At 58.4% G+C, this 20395-nt stretch overlaps 2 protein-coding genes and 1 long non-coding RNA gene across 7 annotated transcripts; 2 read left to right on the top strand and 1 right to left on the bottom strand.

Moving 5' to 3' along the window:
* Nucleotides 1–2460: 2460 nt before the first annotated feature.
* Nucleotides 2461–18942, bottom strand: Ttc22 (tetratricopeptide repeat domain 22). 2 transcript variants are annotated; one of them, XM_005398510.2, is made up of 7 exons: nt 18169–18942; nt 7473–7528; nt 7194–7309; nt 6671–6789; nt 5949–6110; nt 3998–4150; nt 2461–3536 (listed from the first exon to the last, which is right to left on the bottom strand). In XM_005398510.2, the coding sequence occupies exons 1-7, from the start codon at nt 18925–18927 to the stop codon at nt 3000–3002; spliced, it is 1902 nt and encodes a 633-aa protein (XP_005398567.1). In that variant the 5' UTR covers nt 18928–18942; the 3' UTR covers nt 2461–2999. The 2 variants fall into 2 exon arrangements, with proteins under 2 accessions (XP_005398567.1, XP_013377120.1); XM_013521666.1 differs by lacking the exon at nt 5949–6110.
* LOC106150090 lies at nt 11210–16413 on the top strand. Its single transcript, XR_001236692.1, has 3 exons — nt 11210–11431; nt 12584–12645; nt 12909–16413. It is a non-coding gene; the product is annotated as an uncharacterized LOC106150090 (long non-coding RNA).
* Nucleotides 16528–19709, top strand: LOC106150089. Of its 4 annotated transcripts, XM_013521669.1 has the most exons (3): nt 16528–17799; nt 19126–19252; nt 19362–19595. In XM_013521669.1, the coding sequence occupies exons 1-3, from the start codon at nt 17623–17625 to the stop codon at nt 19529–19531; spliced, it is 474 nt and encodes a 157-aa protein (XP_013377123.1). In that variant the 5' UTR covers nt 16528–17622; the 3' UTR covers nt 19532–19595. The 4 variants fall into 4 exon arrangements, 3 of the variants coding, with proteins under 3 accessions (XP_013377123.1, XP_013377122.1, XP_013377124.1); XM_013521668.1 differs by having other exon boundaries at nt 19126–19709; XM_013521670.1 differs by having other exon boundaries at nt 16532–17799; nt 18939–19595.
* The last annotated feature ends 686 nt before the right edge of the window (nt 19710–20395 follow it).

The following is a 20395-nucleotide window of genomic DNA, read 5'->3' as shown; positions in this document are numbered from 1 at the left end:
TAATAGTTGTGCCGGCAAGGTAGCACAGAGCATTTTTCCTCTCTTTGGCCTGGTTGGAAAACTTTGGGAAGGTCTCTCATGGTTGAGCTTGGGTCATATGTTTGCTTTTGTTGACAGGGTTGGGGGTGTTATAATTGACAGCTTCCACCTCCACTCACAGTTAGGGGAGGAGCAGTTAGTGGCCCACCCAAAAGGTGGTGTGTTCTTCCCAGCAGGGAGGGGTCCCGGCTGAGAGACCTGAGCTTTGTTTCTTTTCTTTTTTTTGTCTTTTTGAGACAGGGTCTTGCTATGCAGTTCAGACTGGCCTTGAGCTCACTTTGTATCCCAGGCTGGCCTCAAACTCATTAAGAATCCTCCTACCTCAGCCTCCCGAGTGCTGGGATTACAGGCGTGCGCCACCATGCCCTGTTCCTGTTTCTTTTATTTTGTGGGTGACAAAACTCACAGAGGATCTGCAGTCTGATGAAAGTTTGTGTGCCAAAGCAGAACGAGCCCCACCACACAAGCCTGACTGGCTTGGAAACATAAACATGAAACGCCATCCAGACTTTATGTGTTCACTTTATAGAGCAACATATGTGATAGAGGAGAACATAATCCAAAGCCCAAATAGCTAAAAAGCCACTTATTAGTCCTGCTTGTGCAGGCAGTGTGACAGGGCCTCTGGACAGCTGCGTCAGTTTCCTCTCTGTGAGAAATGGGAGTGAGGCTGACACGACACAGGCTCTTGAGCACGGACTGCATAAGGTGTGTGAAACACGAGTATGGCGACCGGCAGTGGCATGTCTTCAGGAAACCCTTTTGGTGGCGATGCGGACACTGATCTCCTGTGACCTGTCGGTGGGGTTCCTCCCTGCTCGGTTAAATTGTCCTCCTGCGGCCACCGGGAGGCCAGCAGGGGCTGTGCAGAGCTCTGTGGGAGTCTGCTAGCCCCTCGCTTGCTAAGCACACCCCTCACCTCCTCCTCTCTAACACACAGAGAGGCTGTGTTCTGTCCAGGCCCGGGAGGGGCAGGTGCTGAGCTGGGTGGGACAGCAGGAGCGGGGACCAGGGCCAGCTGTCGAGCCGGGGCGCAGCCTGGAGGAGCAGGGGGAGCCACTGCATTGCCCCCACTGGCCAATGTGCTGGTGACTTTGGCCAGTGCAGCTGGGGTGCCTGCTCCCTGGAGCCATGCCCACAACGCTGGGGATCTGTGCCCATCTGCTTATTTTACTGCTGAGCGGTAAAGGGCTGAATGTCATTACCCTCCCATTCCTTAAACAAGAAAAAAGTTAACAGCCTGAGACAAGGAGGTATTTCACTTCATTTGGCATCCAGCCACCATCACCCAGGCAGGGTGCTCGCTTGGGGTTCGCTGAGGGCAGGGAGGGGAACTGCTGCCTTCTGCTTTCAGCTGCCAGCTCAGCTCCGCACAGGTGCAGGCCCGTGAACAACTCCAGCACTGGGACAGGCGCTGTAACAGAAAGAGCACCGAGGCTGGGCGGAGGCACCGCGTTCAGAGTCACTTTGTTTATTAGGATCTGTTCTGTGTGGCCCCAGAAGGCGAACTTAACTTGGGGACAGAAATGACAGAAAAGATTTCAACTCAGTTAAAAGCAGATTACAAAAACTTAGGCTGCTGGGGAAAGGAGCTGATCGCTTTATGAGGCAGTGGGCTGTTCACCTGCCAGAGATCTGCAACTCTTTCAGTCCTCCTTTCAGAACACTAGGTCGAGAGCAGAGTCCTGCTCTAGACCGGAGGCTGAGACAGGTCATGGCTAAGGTTCACACTCTCATCTGTGACCTTGTCCGGCGTCTCAGTGGCCTCACATGTGAAATGCGGGTTACGATGCCTACCCTGCAGGGCCATGGAAGGGATGCAGTAGGAGTGCATGCGTGACGTCCAGCGGATGGGGTTTCCTATTTCCCTTCAGCTGTGGCTACTGTGCAGACATTCCTCACAGAAGTTAGGATGGTAGTTTGTTGACTGCTTATATGCTCAGTGTGCATGAGATCACAGAGAGAAAGCTTCTTGGAAAGGTTATGACAGGAAGGGGGCTGTGGATAGAGAAATGCATGACTCTGGGGACAGGAAAGGCTAGGAAGGGAAATGGGGTAAGGACAAACTTCACCAGCTTCGGAGTCTGGCCAGCAAGCTGCCTTGAACTCAGTGGGCTTGTTTAGGGCAGCAGAAGGAGATGGGGTCCCACCCTAGGGAAGGTCGCTGTCACAGTCTTGGGAGAGAAGAGGGGTAAGTGGCTGGGGATATAGCTCAGCAGCACAAGCACCTGCCCGGTAAGGGCAAGGTCCTGAGTTCAATTTCCGGTACCAAAAAAAAAAAAAAAAAAAAAAAAAAAAGATTTTAGGACTGTGTTCCCAGCATATGAAATTCTAATATTTCCCTCATTCTCTTGTAGAAAGACCAAGGGCAGGTGGCTGGGACCCTTCAAGTCCCCCCAAGAATAGAATAGAGAAGTCAGGTAGAGGTTCTGTGCATGAGTTTTATTTCAAGGAGTTTGGGAGTCTTTTCAGGCCAAGCTGACAGGAATGAGGCCTGCTGGAAAATGGGTGCGCGAGGGCCGGGACACCCAGGCTTGAGTAAGGGCCCCTCCCCAGCCCGCTGTCCGGGGGCCCCGCCCTCTGTCCTAGCCCAGGCTCAGTTGAGCATGGCTCCTGAGACTCAAAGACAGGCACTTGAGCGCAGGGACTAGAAAACCGCCACAACTGAGGCAACACCCTTCTGTTTCTCTCAGCAGATTCGAAGTCAGCTTAATTCTGTCCCTCAGCGGGCTCAGTTTCCTAGCGGCCTCACACCGGTTTCCAGAGTCCTTTGCCATCTGAAATCAGGTCTTTCTGCCACAGCGGGAATTTGGAATGGCAGGGTTTCAACGTCCCCATTCACAATTCCTGAAAAGGAATCTGATTGGCTCCGCTTACAAGCCAATGGCAGGGCGGGCCCAATCACCTGGGGACGGGGCGAGGCCTCGCCCTTGCCCAGAGGCCCGGGCCTTTGCCGGGGCTCAGAGGGAGAAGGCCCGCCGGCCTCGCCGCTCCCCCGCACAGTCCCCAGCGCGCTCCATGGTCTCGAACAGCAGCCGCACCAGCCCCAGCCGCCCCTGGGCCACCAAGGCACGGGCCAGTCCCAGCACCTCATCCGTGTGGCCGCGCCACACGCGTTGCAGCTCCTGGCGCAGGCTGGCCTCCGGGTACTTGCCCTGGGCGTGGCGCAGCCAGGCGTCCACTTCGTGGCCCAGCTCGCCGTCGCTCAACTGCGCCTGGCTCCACTGCGCCAGCAGCGCCTCGAGCAGGCAGCCGAAGCCCTCGGGGCGGCTGGAGCCCGCGTCGTCCAGCTCCACGGCGCGCTTGAAGCAGGCCGCCGCGTTGGCGTCCTCGCCCTTGATGCGCAGGCACTTGCCGCGCAGCAGCTGCAGCTCCGGCAGCGCGGCGCCCAGCTCCGACTCTCCGGCCTTGGCCAGGAAGACCAGCGCCTGGTTGAGTGCCGCCTCATCCACCGCCAGCAGCTCCTGCACGGCGTCCACGCCCATGTAGTAGTAGACCTGGGGGCGGGGATGGGGGCTGGATGACGCTCCTTCCAGATTACCCTCCCCCCGCCATCAGTCCCCAGGCCTGCATTCATGCAGCCCCCATGTAATTGCACATCGTGTTTCTGGGCCCTGGAAAGAGACAGTGTTGGAATTTCAGGTATTCCAGGTCCAGCGCTTCCACTCCTAGCCATAGAAGCTCGGAGGGGTCCATTCCTGCCCCTGGGTGTCCCCATACTGCCATCTCTTGGTGACCACTGCCAACACAGGAGGCGCTTCTGGATGGAATGCAGCCCCATGCTTACCACGTGCTCCGGCACCAGGCCTCCTCTGCCTACTCCACTCCTTGCCGCACTGCCTTCCCCTCAGAGGCTGGGGGAGCTGGGAGAGCTGCGCCCCTATTGCTGTCAGAGCCCCACAGGCCGTCAGCAGGTTCTTGGTGAGCCCTCTGCCGACCAGGCCAAGCAGCTGCTCACCTGGCTGATGTCCAGGTAGGTCCTGAGGCCTGGGCACACGCTGACCACTTGTTCGAGGTCGGCCTTGGCCTGGGCCAGGTGGCTCCTGTCGGGCATGCCTCCGAGCCCTGCCTTGGCCCGCTCCAGGTCATGCAGGTAGGCTGTGGTGTGGATCTGCGACAGAAGGCCAGCTCAGAGAAGGTACTCGGACAAGGCCTGTGCCCCCGTCCTGCACCAACCCAAGCCAGTCTTCCTTAGCAGCAAGCGAACGCACGGACGGAGAGCAGCACGGCAGAAAGCCCCACCTCACGGGGCTTGTACTTTAGTAGGGCGAGGGACAGCATGTGGCAAATAAGCAAACAGGACGTCGGAGACTGACTGGCGGCCGGGAGAGCGAGGAAAGCAGGGAAGCACTGAAAGCACTGGCTCTGGCAGGGCGTTGCTGAAGTTGTCAATAAGATGGCCTTTAGAGGCTGCCATATTTCCTTTTTTGAGACAAAATCTCGCTTGCCTCAAACTTGTGATCCTCCTGCCTCCTGACAGCTGGGATTACAGGCGCGTGACACAAGGCCCGGGTCAGAAGCCGCCTGTGGGGTCAGGCCTGCATGAAGTTAGGGAGGCGGTGAATCAGAGACCTGAGAAAGGGATACTGTGAGCACAGGCCCAAGCCGGGGGTGCTAGGAGAGAGCAAGTGCGCCCCGGGCAGAGGCAGCGCCATCATCGCCAGGTCTGACCAAGGTGACCTCCCACACCGTGTGTGCACCCTCTCCTCCGGCCAGCTGGGTGAGGAGTGAGGGTGACCTGAGGAGCCACAGCGGACGGGAAGGCCAGGGTTCCCGCTAACTTGAGTGCAGGACCTTGCGTAAGTTTGCTACCTGCCTGTGCCTGGGAGCCTCCGCTACAGACCGGCACTGTCTGGCCGCTTTGGTGGGATTCTTGTGAGGGTTATAGCCGACCATGAGCAAGAGTAAAATGCAGGGTCACGTAAATGTTCTATGGTTCACTATATGACTAATATCTTTGTCATAATGATCACCACATCAGCTATAGTAAGGGAATTTGCTGCCTGTACTCACTGGCAAAATAATTAGACCATTGAGACCAAGAACAGGAGCAGATTTGCCACTAGTTGCGAAAGGTAGTGGAAAAGATAGGGAAACGTAGGACTTAAGTTTGGAGCACAGCAAGCGCAGAGCCTCAGGTCTCTGCCCCAGGCAGAGGGGCTTTGGCGGCTCGGGGCCCATGGGGAGGCTAGGAGGAAGGCAGGGGTCTCCTGAGTGTTAACTCGAAGTGCTGACTACAGTGGGCGGTGCATCAGCTGAAAATATACCCAGTGACAGCCATCAGTCCCATCCGGGTTCTTAGGATGTATGCGATGCTGAGTTTTACTCACACAATCCAGTAAGTCTCAGAACAACTCTGATCAAGGCAGGGACGGTCACCTCCAGTCCACAGATAAAGAAACAGAGGCTTTGACCCTGGGCGAGAGCACTAGGTGCCCAAACCTGAGTGGTGGCATGGGGTTTGGAGAGGGGCTGCCTGCGCCAGGCAACAGCTCAGTGTGTGATGTTAATCCACTGTGTCACACACCGCCCACCTCAGGTGCTGACTTCAGTGCGGCCTCATTCAGCCTCTGGCCCCCGTCTAAGGGAGGGGTGATGAGCTGCATCTTACAGATTGGGGGACTCAGGTTTGGAGGGGTCGGGGCTTATAACAGTCCTGCAGCAGTAGGTGGAGTGGCAGATCTCAGCTTTGGTCAGTCTGCTCCACCAGGGCTAATCCGGACTCTCCTGGCAGCTCTTGGCTGGTGCTGAGTTAAGGGTCCCTGCATTCTCGCCTCAGCAGCTGTGGGCCTTAGGAGTCCTTGGCTCCCTCCCGCCGTGAAGACTCCAGGGCCTCTGGGCTCTGGGCTCAGGATCTCGGCCCTGGTCCTTGGTCTCAGGATGGGGGCACGCGCCGCAGAGTGACCCACCTTGGCCCTGGTGCAGTATGCCTGCCAGTTGAGCTCTGGATCTCCCAGGACATCCAGGGCCATGTTACAGGTTCCAATGGCCATGTCCTGTTTTCCTAGGAAGTGGAAGATTTTGGCCAGGCGATTGAGGATGAGAGGTTGGTCCTTGGCAATCTCGATGGCCTAGGGAGGGAGGGGGTAGGGGCATACCACGGGTCTGCTCACTCACATGATGGAACCCAGTGCCTTGGGGCGAGCCCCGGGCACTCAGTTCCTGGTCACAGTCATGGTCACAGACACGGCCAGCAGACCTTTCTACACCTGCAGCCTCCCTCCAGTTCATGCCCCCGGCGGGGTAAGGGAAGCACCTCCTCTGTGCTTACGGGGTTTCTAGCAGGGCTGCAGTACTTCCTCCATATTGGCATCCACTGCTGCCCGTTCTAAGTGACCTGCCTCAGGGTCACTCGGCTGCGGGCAGAGCTGGCAATGAGGCCCCACCCACCTTCTGAGCACCCTGACTGGGGGTGGGGGGGGGAGGGCAGAGGCAGTGTGCACACAGGCCTCGGGAGGGCTGCTTAGCGTGCGGAGGGTCCTAGTGTTAGGCGGAGAGGAAGCACGCCAAGAAGAGCTTCTGGAGGAGGAGAAGGCGGAGAGAGAGGCTTAGAGTCAGGGTCCCTCCTGGGTGGGCCACACAGTGGAGGATGACAGCAGCCTTCCGAGCAGGGGTGGCTAGGGACACTCACCTTGCCAAAGCAGTCCAGCGGGTCGGTGCCCGAGTACCCGCAGTCGTGGACGCCCATCGGGGTGGTGGAGAAGGTGTCCTTCCTCTCCAGCAGCATCCCGAGGTAGCACCAGGCCAGAGCTGGGAGAGGAGCACAAGAGGTCCAGGGACGGATGGGGCCAGCGCCACCGGAAGCGTCAGCCCCCACGAAGACAAGAAGGGACGGCAGCACGAAACCCCGGACAACCCACGGATAGGCAGTGACAAAGGTGGGGCAGGCCATGCATGGAGAGAAGGAACACGTCGGGAGGCTCATTATTTACTAGGTCACTGGGGCCCTCCCTTCAGGAGAACAGCGCTCCTCACAGCACTAGCCCCTGTCTGGCCCTGGAGGAAATGGCTCCTCTCTAACAGAGCAAGCCTGGGGCTGAACAGCTGATGGAAGACTGGGAGAGAGAGAAAGAAACGGGGAACAGAAAAGGGAGACAGTGCCAGGGGCAGCAGGGCTAGTGACAGGGTCCACCAGCCCTGCCTGGGGCCCCTACCTCGCTGGCAGGTGTTGGAGGCCTTGAGGACTTGCCGGAGCAGAGCCAGCGTGCGGTTGAAGGCGGGCAGCCTCTTCTGCTCCTCACTGCCCAGCTCCAGGAAGATGCCGTCCAGCCTGGGTCGAGAGGGGGCTGTGGCCTCAGCCCCTCCTCGCCTCCCCAGCTTGCTGCCAGTCCTCCCCTCCCTGGGCGAGCCACCTACCCTTCTGTCCCACCCCCTGCCTGGTGCCAGGCTTAGCCTGCCGGCCGCACCTCTACCCCCACCATCCTGGGCCTGACCTGATGAGGAGTGTTGCCATGGTGAAGTACCAGCCCCTTTTCTCCTCCGTGGGGATCTAGAGAAGCAGAGAGCGGTGCTGCTGTTACTGGGGTGCTTTGGCCGTTGTTCATGAGTGCCCACACTTTCCCTGAACCCCGGGAGGCGGCAGGGCCAGCGGGAAAGGCTTTGTCTTGAATGCCCTGGTTCCAGGCCTGGCTCTGCCGCTGTGGGGCTGGCGGCTTTGGGCCGGTTGCTTAGCTTCTCCGACCACAGAGGATCTGATGAGATGAGCTGGGCACCTCGAAGCTTGGGTGGACCTTTCCCCGCCTCCCTGCACACAGGCCCTGCCCCAGCCTGGCCCGTGCTCCAGCGCCGCCACTCCCCTGTGCCCCTTGGCCCCCCATTCCCGAGCAGCCTCTCTGTGCATGCTGAGTGAGCCCAGCTCTGCCGAAGCCTGGGCCCCCTGCACTGTTTTCCCATTATTATTCTTGCCAACCTTGCTGTGCGTTTAGACCGACATGGGCACCAGATAAAATATTTATGCTGTTATTTATGGGAGTAGCTGCTCCTGCCTTGGGAAGGAATTTTAATGAAAACCAATAAAACCCCCAGTGCATATCATCAGCTCTGCCTCGGGCTCCAGCCCCTCCTTCCACCTTTCTCTCCTGGTGGATCTTCTGCCTGCCCCACGCCCCTGGGGACCCCCATATCACTCTACCCTCCCCAGAGCAAGCAGCTCAGCCAGCTTCCTGAGCCCCTCGTGCATGGCCCGGGTGGTGCCTGCGAACGAGGCTGTGAGAGGAGCTTGCCAGCGGGCTGGGCAACAGACCCAGGCATCGATCCCCCTTGATGGAGTGCTGGACACCCGTTGCCTTGATCACACAGCCAACGGAACACACCGAGGCCCAGAGAGCTAAAGCGACTTGCCCAAGGTCAACCAGCTTGAGTATAAGATTGGGAATTAAATACTGTTTGGCTCCAAAGCTCACGCACCCTTATTATGCCAGGCTGTCAAAAACTGTATTAGGAGGCAAAGTCTGATCGAGGTCCCCCGAGCGAAGCAGACCCAGGGTGAGCAGGACAGACAGGACAGGCCCAGCCAGAGGTGCGGGTTTCAGGTGGTCCTTGAGCAAGCCGCACTTGAGAGGCTGAGGGGGCAGCACATCCCAGACAGAAGGCTTGGTATGAACAGAGGCCTGGGGGCGTGGGGACGGCAGCCTGTGGGCACAGAGCGCAGTGCATGTGAAAGGGAGGGGCTGACCCTGGCCAGGGAGACCAGGGTGGACTGGAGGGAGAGGCCTGTGTGACAGATCCACCGAGCGCTGCGACTGCCCAGCAGGCCCAGCTGGTTGCATTTCTCAGCCTGTTACCCACAGAATCTCCTCTGGATGGCCCTGCCTGGGCCAGGAGGACAGGAGAGGAAAGGTGGGTCCCCTCTTGAGGGCCCTTGGTCTGGCAGGAAAAATAGACCTTAAGACCCACAGCGGGGGGCTGGAGATTTAACTCAGTGGCACAGCTCCTGCCTGGCAAGTGTGAGGTCATGAGTTTGATTCTCAGTACCAGAAATAACAACAACAATAACGACAAAAAAAAAAAAAAAAAAAAAAAACCCACAGAGGAACCATCTGGAAGTTCTTCGCGGCTTCCCAGTGGAGGTGGTGCTGGAGTAGAGTGCTCAAGGATGAGCAGGGACCCCCCAGGGGGACACAGGGGAAAAGGGGTCCAGGAGGACGAGCATGTGAACATGGTGTCAGATCCACATGCAGCCTGGGGCCTGAAGCCCAAGGCAAGGGGTGCGGAAGGGCTGGCAGGGGCACATCCAGAGGCCCCAGTGCCAGTCTCAGGATTCGAGCTCATCTGTGGGCAGTGGGGACCTGTGGAAGGAGTGCAAGCTGGGGAGCACCCAGATCCAGTGTGTGCTCCATTCCCACAACCTTGAAGGGGCTCCTGTTACACAGGTGGGAATGCATATGGACGCCCGCCCGAGGCTTAGCTGTGAACACTGCTGTCTGCAAGGGAAGGGCTTGGGGCATCTCCCAGGAGGGGGAGAATTTCCCTGAGCAAAAGGCAGAGATGGGGTACTGGTTAACCTTATGGGTCTCCTTCCAAGGGCAGGAAGCAGGGGACTCGGATCTACGGTGCCCCTTATGGGCCACACAGGCCAAAGACCTTGACATGGGCCGCCTGCCTTCAGTGTGACCCACGACTTCTGGCTGAAGCCTGCTTCGGGGCCAGCTACACAGTCGTGGCAGGGAGGAGGACCCCCGCGCCCCCGCTCCTGACCAGGGGGAGGCCTCAGTGAGAGCGGGTGGAGTGACAAGGTGGGCAGCCCTGGGGATGAGGTGCCACCTTGTTTACAGAGGAGGAGACGCCACCAGCTCTTGGGTGCTCCGAGTGTAAGGCCTGACCCTGAGGAACTTCTGGCCTGGGGGGAGCCAAGCGGGGTCAGGACGGTCCAGGCGGCTGCTCTGTCCACTGTGACCGGCTTCAGTGCCCAGGGACAATGAGGTCTCAGGCCCCAGAATCTCATCTCACCCCAAGCCCCAGCTCTCCAGGACTGCAGGCCGCCGTGGGGTCCCAGGTGCCCTTCTTTCCCCACAGGTCCCTGTGCTGGGGTGATGTGCCGTCCTCAGGGCTCCTGGTTCAGAACCACCTCCTTGTTTGGTATTCAGGCCAACAGAAGTTAAATTGTGTGCCCAAACCACACAGTTAGTACGTGACAGCTAGGACTTAAACTCCTGCAGCCATGGTTCCTGGCCCAAGTTTCCTTCTCTACAACATGCAGTTATCTCATCAGTCCCTGCATTAAGTGACTGAGTAACTGAGACCAGACAGGTGACTCACCCAAAGCTCATACTAGTTGGCATCAAGGCTTACCTTTGACCCAGTGGTCCGGATAGCCTTTTTTTTTTTTTTTTCTGTCTTTTTGAGACAGGGTCCTGCTATGCAGTTCAGGCTGGCCTTGAGCTCACTTTGTAGCCCAGGCTGGTCTCGAACTCACAACGATCCTCCTGCCTCGGCCTCCCAAGTGCTGGGACTACAGGCGTCTGCCATCATGTCCTGCCATCCAGAAATCCTTGAGCAACGCAGTTTGACCGCTTTTCATTGAGCAGGCGATACCGCCACCTGGTGGCAACATGTCTGAATTACAGGGGCAATTCCTAAGTAGGAGTTGACTCCTTTCTCTCAATTTAAGACTAAAACTGATTTTTTTAAAAAGCCAGATGTGGTAGTGCCTGTAATCTCAGCACTCTGGGAGGCTGAGGCAGGAGGATGGCAAGTTTGAGCCAGCCCAGGTAAGCTAGCAATTTAGTGAGATCTTGGGGATGCACCTCAGTGCAAAGGCCCTGGGTTCAATCCTCAGTGCTTGGTGGGGTTAGGGGGTGGGGAGGGTAGTGCCATTTGTGCGACAAGTTCCAAACGTCCCTCAGCAGCCCCTCAGAGAGCGATATCTGCAGCTGGGGCCAGTATGTGTGGGGCGGAGTTAATGGGTGAGCAGATGGGTGTGGAGGCCTCAGCGTGCTGGGTTTTAGTCTTCCATCCCTGCCAGGCGAAAAGCTGGTGGAGACTTTCGCTCTGGGGGCAACCCGGCCTGAGAAGGGGCTGTCTCTTTAAAATCTTCTGGTTGTCACAGAGGCAGCAGCTGAAGCTGTTACCAGGGGCAACCTGGCAAGCCACAGTGTGTTAAATTAAATTAAACAGGCCTCTGGCTGCCCCGCCCTCCCTCCCGTAGAATGAAGTTGTCATGAAACCTGAGCTGGCTGCGAGGACCTACATTCCCGTCTCTGCTGCTGCAACTCTGGGCAGGTCGCCCCACACTCTCCTCCTTGATACGGTCCCTGAGTGGGGTGTCTGCCTGTGGGAGGGGCTGGCCAGCCTGGCGCGTGATGGAGGTCTCCCAGCTGGCAGATCTGCAGGGCAGACCTGTCCAGGCCGCGCTGAGCTTCCATCAACACCTATCGCCCCGGGCCTAGCTCAGGTGAGCCTGAGGAGGAGCTCCAGGGAGGGCTCAGAGCAGCTCCCAGCTCTCTGAGGCCTTACCCTCCTCATCCTCATTTCACAGATGGGGAAATGGAGGAAGAAATACGCACAAACTTGCTCACTGGACCTGATATTTCAGGCCAGGTCTCTTTGGGTTCAGTCCTGTTCTTTGTGTAACGCGTAGGTGCAAAGAACTAGTGTGTGTTCAGTGTTGCCATTTACTTGGTCTTTCATGCCCCACAGAGTGTCATTATCCTTTTAATACAGATGGAGAAACTGAGGAACTTATCAAATACTCAAACCCGGGATGGTGCTCTTGTTGCTATGCTAATAACAGCAAGAAGGGTTTTTTGTTTGTTTCAGAGAGGGTCTTGCTGTGCACTTCAGGCTGCCCTGGAACTCACTGTGCCCTTGAACTAATCCCAGTGCTAGGATTTCAGGTGTGTGTCACCACGCCTGGCAATAAATAGCAAATTTTATTGAGCACTTACTATATACCAGGTCCATCATTTATAGATGTTGACCTACTACCCATGAGGTAGGGACTACTGTTACCCTGATTTTACAGATGAGGCAGGTCTGGCACATAGTGGTCAGGTGGTTTCCAGAGTGACACAGCTGGAAGGAATTAGACCTTGAGCCCAGCAGTCTGTCACCAGGGTCCCTCAGAGTAAGGGTTCTCAAAGCGTGGGCCCTACCAGAGCCTGTGCCTCACCTGGGAATTTGGCAGAAATGCGGATTCTTGAGGGCTGACTCACACCCTGGGAGCGGGGCTGAAGTTCACAGGCCACAGCCGGACTCACCAGGGAGGGCGGGGTAAGAAGGCGGCAGCAGGTGCCTCAGTTTGCAATGAGTCAGAGGGTCTGAAATTTCGGTCCTCAGGATCCGTGCCCTACAGCTGGGTGGGTAAGTGACAAAGGCCAGTGTCTCGCCGAAGTCTTGAGACTAGGATAAGCCCTTTGAGGGCAGGTGCAAGAACGGGTCAGGAGCACTGAAAGGCCGCCCCAAGAGAAGGGACTCGGGGGGCTGGGCCATTTAAGGGACTTCAATAGCAGACCTCGTACCATCCCAGGGGTTTGCAAACCTGTGCACCGCTGCCTGGGCGGCGGGGACACCGTGTCGGTTCTCAGGGAAAATATTTTCCTTGCAGGCTGAACTCTGCCCTTGCTGGCCGCACCCTGCATTCCGGAATGGGCTCCCGAGAGCTGACTGGTTCTCTCCCCACCCTGTGCTGGGGCCGGGCGAGTGACAGAGGAGGGAAGGGACCTTTCTCCAGGGTTACTGGGCCCTGTGCCACGTCAAGGCCCTGGCTTCTCACAGCACCTTGGGGGGGGGGTGTGGCCTCCTCTCCCTCACACAGAGGAGGGGACTGAGAAGAAAGTCACCAGCCCAGCCCCACAGCCCTGGGTGGAACCACCGGGACTCAAGTTCTGATCTGCCTCCTGCAACGCCTCTGCCCTTCCTGCCTCATTCAGGGGACCTGAGAAGCTGACGCTGTGGAAACAGAAGTCAGGGGACGCGTCCTTCCTGCACGACTGGGATGCGCACTGTGACACGAGGCGGCACACCGCTGACACCAGGAGGGTCAGGCGAGCCCATGCTCTCTGCCCCTGCCTCTCGCTCCCCAGGGATTCCCCAAGGCCACTGCTCCACTTTTGAGTCCACAAACGGGCCTGCCTGGTTAGAAGCTTGTGGGTGGGGGCGGAAGCGCACACAGGCGGGGTGCTCGCTCCTGACTCACCTGACTGCCGGAGCCACTTCTCCATTCCAGTTCCCAGTGAACAAGGGCCCCCCACCCCCCGCCAGCAGGCCTGGCTCCAAGCTGGCCCCATGCCAGCAGCAGCTGGCTTTGTCTGGAGAGGCCTGTGCCCTCCCGGGAATCCCAACACCCAGCGGCGGTGGCCTGCGGGATCGAATACAAATCCAGGTGTTACCAAAGGTGCCGTCCTCACTTGGAGCCTGGCGCACCGCTGCCACGTGGGAGGTCCTTCTCAGCACGTGGCATGGTGGAGAGTGTGCCTGCAGAACACGCACCAAGCGCCCAATATTTTGGTCAAAGGGGAGGAAAATCAAATAACTGAGTTGGCTGGGGACAGATTTGTTTTTTTTTTTTTTTTTTAAGAGAAATATAAGTTCTAGCTACCTTATTTTTAAAGTTAGGGACTTTAAGATCTAAAACTGAGCTATCCACATGATGGTAAAACAGACTCCTCCTGAGTAACAGAGAGGCCCAGATGAGGGGACAAAGCTCACGGGAGGCTGCTGATGGCCATGCGGCAGAGCCACAGCAGGTGCAGGGCAGGGCCAGCGCCGGCCGGGAGGACAGAGCACACCCCTCACGCCCTGACTGGCGGTGTCGGGTCTCCTCATCTCCACAGCAGCCTTGGAGGCCACGTTAGGGTCCCTCTGCAGAGGCAGAAACTGAGGCTCCGAGAAGTGACCTTCTGTAGCCACCTGGCAGGAAAGGCCTGTCGGCTGCAAAATCTGTGCTCTGCATGCTAACCCTGAGAGCTGTGCAGAACCCCGAGTGAGCCTCTGCTCGTGCACGTGTGTGCGTGTGTGTGTGTGTGTGTGTGTGTGTGTGTGTGTGCACATGTGCACAAGATGTAGCAGAGGCCATGACCTGACCTTTAGATTTTTGCCATTTAAGATCTGGAGGCAGGAATGAAGAGCAGACAGAGGAAGTCACGGACCTCGCCCCGCATGTCAGCACCGCTTGATTTGGGTGACGGGTGGATCCCTGACAGGACGAAGCTGCCCTCTCTAACTGGCTCAGCAGGGGAGCAGCTGCTGGCTCTTCCCTGTCAGCGGCTTCCAGCCTGTGGGGGTCTCCTCTGCTGCGCACAGGCTGGGCAGGCTGGGCAGGCGCTACTGCCTGCCCCACCGCACTCATGGTGACGACTGACCTAGCGACTGGGAGCCTCCCCTCCTTCCCACCCCGCCTCTGCTTCCGCTGCTGCCCTCGACCTCCCGACCTCCTGTCCCTCCTGTCCCTCCTGTCCCTCACGCCTGGCCTCAGGTGTGGGAAGGTCCCTCCCCCGCTTCTGTCCCTCCAGAAGAACGAAGTCAAGTGGCACATGATGGCCTCTTCTCTGACCAGCTCTGCCCTGGCGAGGGGCCGGGGTGTCTCAGGCCTGCAGCTGTGAACTGGGTCCCGGCCTGTGATGGGCAGTGTGTAAGGCCCGGTCTGGAAGGCACTGGCAAAGGGAGTCACCCACGCCACCGTGTGTGGCTCTGCCCGGAGGCTTTGGGAGGAGCTGGCTACCAGAGCTGAGTCCTGATGGGGGGGTGGAGGGCACAGGACTCCCGGGGAGGGGAGAACTGGCACTGTGTTTGGGGACTACAGGTGGATTAGAATTGCTGGGAAGTAGGAGCCGAGAAGTGTGCCCAAAGCAGAGGTAGGAGCTGGATTCCAGAGGGCATCTCGGCAGCTCTTTGGGGCTGCCACGTGCCCCTCCTCATATAGCTCTGGGCTACCATCCTCCCTCCCTGCAGTTCAGCTGTCCCCGGAAGCCCTTGTGCACTGCAGGCTCCTGCCCCAGGGCCTTTGCACATGCCATACCCCCCCCCCCGGACAGAAGCACCTGCACCTATTCCTGCCAGGACCTGCCGCCTTCCTCAGAAACCTTCCCCAGCCACTGCTCAGGACACACTCACTGCTCACATGACCTCGACTTTCCAGGTCACTGCTGCCGATGCCAGCATCTGGTTCACATGCCCCCAAAGTGCCCTTCCTTGTCAGCCTCTGGGGCCTTTAGTGGTCCAGGAGTCACGATGCCTGTGATGCAGGCCTGTGGGCTCTGTCAGCCACAGACACATCTCAGCTTTGTCCCTCTGACCCCTCGCCCAGGGAGCGACGAGCTACTGAAGGAACAGGTTTGCTTCTCCCTCCATCCATGTCTCAGTGGCAAGAACTTAAAGGCAGGGCTGGCATACAGTAGATGCTCAATAAAAGTCAGAACCTCAGCAAGTACTTCTCAGACACCCTCAGAGCCCCCCAGGGTATAGGCGTTTTCACTGCACTCTGCAGCTGGAAAATCACAGGAACCCTGAGGCAGAGATCACTGCTGATACCCAAGCAGCTGGAGATCAGAGGGGACAAGTAATTTGCCCAAAGCCACACAGCGAAATGACAACAGAGCTCAGACTCGAGCTTCCTGACTCTTCCTGCTGAAACCCTTGTCAACCCCGCCCTGACTGTGACTCTTTCCTGGGCCCCTGCTTGGTGCCAGGTACTGCACAAGCATGATCTGATCTGCTTCTCGATGGCAAACGGAAGGGGCCACTTCCCAAGCTCCCTCCTGGCCACAGCTGCTCTGTGCAGAGCTGGGGAGCAGCGGCTGGTGGGGCCCAAGGGCACAGTTCAGAGCGCGACAGTCAGGCGGCCTCAGCAGCCGCTCCTGTCTGGGGCACTTGGGGTCAGCCAGTGGCCTGTGCTGACTGCAGAGGGAGCGGCCGGCCTGTTTGCTGCAACCCCTACCCTCTGCCTCCCTGCTCACCTCCTCCAGGAAGCCCTCCCACACTGAGCGCCTGCTGAGAGCAGGAAGGGGTCTCAGAGGCCATCTGGGCCCCCTTCCCGCGCCCATTTCTCAGATGGAGGAACTACAGAGCAGAGCGAGGCCTCCGCTGTCGGCGGTGCCACGGCTGAGATAAGACTCAGGGCTCCAGGCCCCACTTCACCTCCACGGGCACCAGCGGCCACAGCCACACGACGGACACAGTGCTGGCCACCCCTCCCCTGCAGGGCTGCCTGGTGTTCAGGGTCCAGGATTTAAAACTGGAGGCGCAGATACCTGCAGGTCCCAGGGGAAGGTAATTACTGCACCCAGTGTGGGGAGAGAAGCTTCATAGTTGAGAAGATGGAGGGTCACCCTGATCCTGCCCATCCCTATGCCTGCTCTTCTAAGAGCTTTGCAAACAGTAATTATAGTTCTGGGCATGGTGACATATGCCTACAATCCTAGCACTCAGGAGGCTGAGACAGGAGGACCACCTTGAGTTCAAGGCCAGCCTGGACTTACATAAGTGAGTTCAGGGCTGGCCTGCACTACAGAGCAAGACCCTGTCTCAAAAAAAAAAAAAAAAAAACCCAACACAAAAAAGCAAAAAAATGAAAACCACATTAATTATAACATCAGCCAAACAAGGGGATCCCCACTTTACTAAGGAGGAAACCTAGGACACACGTGCAGTTATGGTCCCCATGTCGCAGAGAGGCACAGGCACTTTGAGACACTAAGTCCTGACTAGAGGTGAGATCACGGGGGACAGGGGTTCCGATGGGCATCTGGCTGGGGTCTCCTCGCTTGGCCTGTGCCCTGCACTGCCGTCCTTCATCAAGTCTGTAGCCTCTGGCTTGAGTCCCCCAGTTTGTGACTGCTACTGCTCCCCTCCCAGAAAAACCAGCTCTGCTGGAAAAGGTGCTGAGGGTGTGTGTAGGCTTTGTGAGCCCAAGCCAGGCTTCCAGGTGTTGAAGGCTTGTTGTTATTTAAACTTCACCCATGGAAAACACTATAAAACATTGCTGCTATCAGCTCAATTCTGCCGGCAGTGTCTTCCGGAAAGGTCACAGTGCCCCTGTGAGCCAGTGAGGAAAGGATCTTATATGCAGCCAGGAGAGCTAGCGGGGAAGTAGGTGGTGTCCCAATCACGCAGGCCTTCAGAGGAGCCTGCAGCCCAGCACTGCCGAGCCGGCACACCTTGGCTCCTGACCACTCACTCCGCGGTGCCACCGCAAGGGCTGATGGCCCAAGCTGCCGAGTGTGGGCGGATTCGGTCCTGCCTCGGGAGATAACTAGTTATCTAGCACCTGTCTGGGTAGCACTAGGCCCTGTGCCAAGCCAGCTGCTGGGTTTCTTGTGGTAGTGCATAGGCGCTGTTCCCCTGTCAAAGCCTCAGAGCTTGAGCTGGAGACACACTCGAAGGGGCACAGCGGGAGCCAGCGGAGGCTCTGAGCCTCCAGGAAGGGAGCTGAGGTGTCTGAGAGGAGCCCCAGGCCAAACAGGACCTCTGACAAAGATGGAGCAGCAGGCGGCCCAGGAGGAGGCTGAGAAGGGGCAAGGCGGGCTGTGAGATGTGGGCTGCAGAGAGGAGCGCCAGGGGGATGTGGCAATAAATAGCCTGGCTCACGAGGGGAACGCGCAGAGGACCTGCAGAGCTCTAACTGCGGAGGGCTCGGGTGCCCACCCCATGGCCCAGGATTCCCCGCGGCCAGAGGGAGTGGGCGGAGGGCACTGCCGGTGCGATGATACAGTGGCAGCACAGGCAGCAGGGATGATGGCAGCAGGGTCAGGACGCCGCAGGGCGGGAAGCCAGAGGAGCAGGCGGAACGTTATGGAGGCCGGGAGCAGCGGGCAGACCTCGGAGGTACAGGAGGTGGATGCAACCCGGAGGGAAGAGGGGTCAAGGCTGCGCAAGCCTCCCGTGCTGCCCCTCGGTACTCTTAGTAGGTGGAGGCGCTAGGGAACAGGGACGGGTACCTACTTGCTGGGAGGAACAGGGATGCGCGATGAATTGGCCGGGATGCGTTTGCGGCGTTGCCGAGACAGACCTAGGCTGGCAGCCCCACTAGGCTCCCATTAGGAGGGCAAAGCTCCAGCTAGTCTGGAACTGGAGGGGTGCGCTGGGGCAAGGTACTCCACAGGCCAGAGGGCCGGTGCAGCGCGGAGGGGACCTCGCAGACTAAAGGGTCTTGCCACAGCCCCTCCCCCGGGGTGGGGTGGCGGTGTTTCTCACCTGCTGCCCGTAGCCCAGCGCCTTGTCGTAGAGTGCGAGCCCTGCCACCAGCACGCGCGCGCGCTCCTCCGGGCTGGCGCAGCCCACGTCGAAGCCGTGCGCGTAGCCCTGCTCAGCCAGGCAGCGCGCGGCGCGGAGCGGGGCGGCCCCGCCGGCCTCGGGGTCCGCGTCCAGGCCCATGAGGCTGGCCAGCCGCGCGGCGCACGCCTCCTCCTCTTGCTCCTGTCCCAGCCGCCCATATACGTGTGCCAGGTTGGCCCAGGCGTTGAGGTTGCCCGGGTCCTCGCGGGCCACCTCGAGGAAGCGCTGGCGGGCCTCGTCCAGCTCCTCCAGGTAGAAGGCGAAGACGCCCAGGAGGTGCTGCGCCCCCGGCCGCTGCGGGGCAGCCGCCAGCTCTAGCTCCCGCCGCGCGCCCTCGCGCTGCAGCCGCAGGTCCCGGGCGCGCAGCGGGGCCGGCGAGCGCGGCTCGAAGTTCAGCTGCATCTCCAGGTGGAAGTGGCCCGGCAGGTAGTCCATGTCGTCGATGAGGGCGTCCAGGTCTTCAGCCGCGGCCTCGGCCTCCGCCATGCTGCGGGGCTGCTGCCCGGCCTCACCTGGCCCCGAGGCGGCCGAGCGGAGCGCGGGGACAGGGCGCCCAGCAGCCCCGCGCAGAGGCCCAGGGCGCGGCGCCTCCCCGTCCGGAGCCTCCCGTGGGTGGGTCTGAGCGCCCGCCCGGAGATGTTTCCGCTTTCGCTGCTCAGCGGCCCTTACACGCGGCATTGCACAACCAGGTGTGGCAGAAAAACAGGTGCATTGCTGACTGCGGGCGCGCCAGCCCGGGTGCGAGGCCAAAGGCGGATTTTGCCTCCCTGCTCGGTCTTGAAGGAGGAAAGGACCGGCCACGTTACAGAAATGGGGCGCGCTCCCAGAAGCCTGGAGCCCGGGTTTGCCCAAGGCCAGCCGCGCCCTCCTCCACAGGCGCTGCTCCCTGCGGTGGAGGGACCACCGCCTTCCTGCTGGTGCCCATCCTCCCCTCTGCCCCGCCTCCCACTCTCCTGCCAGCGACTTCAGGGTGACAGTCCCTCCCCGCGGGCAGGAGCCCTAGGTAAACCCCGCACGTGGCCACTTCACATTACAGTGTGGGCTCCGCCCTCGCCCTGGTGCCCATCCTGCCCCTCGAGCCACCTGTGGCCCAGTTTTCTTTTTCTGACCAGTCTTCTGGCCGGGACTTCGGAGCCCGGACCTGGATCCTGCCACTGGCGGCCCCTCCCAAGCCTGGTTCCGTGCAGCTCCGGAGTGCACCGCTCCTCCTTCCCCAGGCTGGGCTCTCCCCCTGCTGTCTGTTCTTCTTCAAAAGGAGACCAGCACTTTCCGAACAGGATAAGCAGCCGGGCAATGGACTCCGGGGAAATATTTGACTTCAGCAATAAAAGGAGAAACCAAAACAACATTTTGGTGCCATTTTTGCCTGTTAATTTTTAGACATAAAGTTTAATATATGTAATAGTTTTTACTAAAAAAATACATTGCCAGCCATTATAAAATTAAACTTATTCTCTCACCTGCTTGGAAGTATTGGTGATAGAGTCCCAGAGAGTTTGGCATTATTGTTATTACTGAGACAGGGTCTTGCTATGTAGATCTTGAACTCACAAAATAGCCCAGGATGACTTTGAACTCATGGTGATCCTCCTGCCTCAGCCTCCTGAGTGCTGGGATTACAGGAGTACACCATCAAGCCCGGTGGGTTTGGCTTTATTTTTTAAAAATTGTTGCAACGTATACTTTGCATAAAAGCTACCACTGTAACCATTTTTAGGTGTACAGTTCAGTGGCTTTAAGCACATTCCCATTGCTCTGCCACCACCCCATCCTCTGTCTCTATTTCCTCTTCCCAAATTGAACTCCATGTCCAAGTAAGTGAGAACTTCCCACTTCTTCCCCCAGCACCAGCTAACCACCATTCTACCTTCTGTGTCTATGCAGTTGACCACTGTAGTTCTTCATTGTAAGCAGAACCATACAGTATCTGTTCATGTCTGACTTATATTAGCCTAATGTCTGCAGGGTTATTCATGTTGTAGCACGGGTCACACTTTCCTTTTTAAAGGCTGAGTAATATTCCACTGCCGGTGAATTATCACAGTTTATTCATCCATCGTTGGTGTACATGTGGGTTGCTTCTACCTTGTGACTCTTGTGAACAATGCTGCTACGAACAGTAGATTGTGTTCTACATGAATTACAG

The sequence above is a fragment of the Chinchilla lanigera genome, unplaced genomic scaffold, assembly GCF_000276665.1.
Source record: "Chinchilla lanigera isolate Chin_1 unplaced genomic scaffold, ChiLan1.0 scaffold00063, whole genome shotgun sequence".
Classification (NCBI taxonomy): Eukaryota; Metazoa; Chordata; class Mammalia; order Rodentia; family Chinchillidae; genus Chinchilla; species Chinchilla lanigera.
Note: the sequence above shows the minus strand (reverse complement) of the source record. Positions and strands in the feature narration are given on the sequence as shown.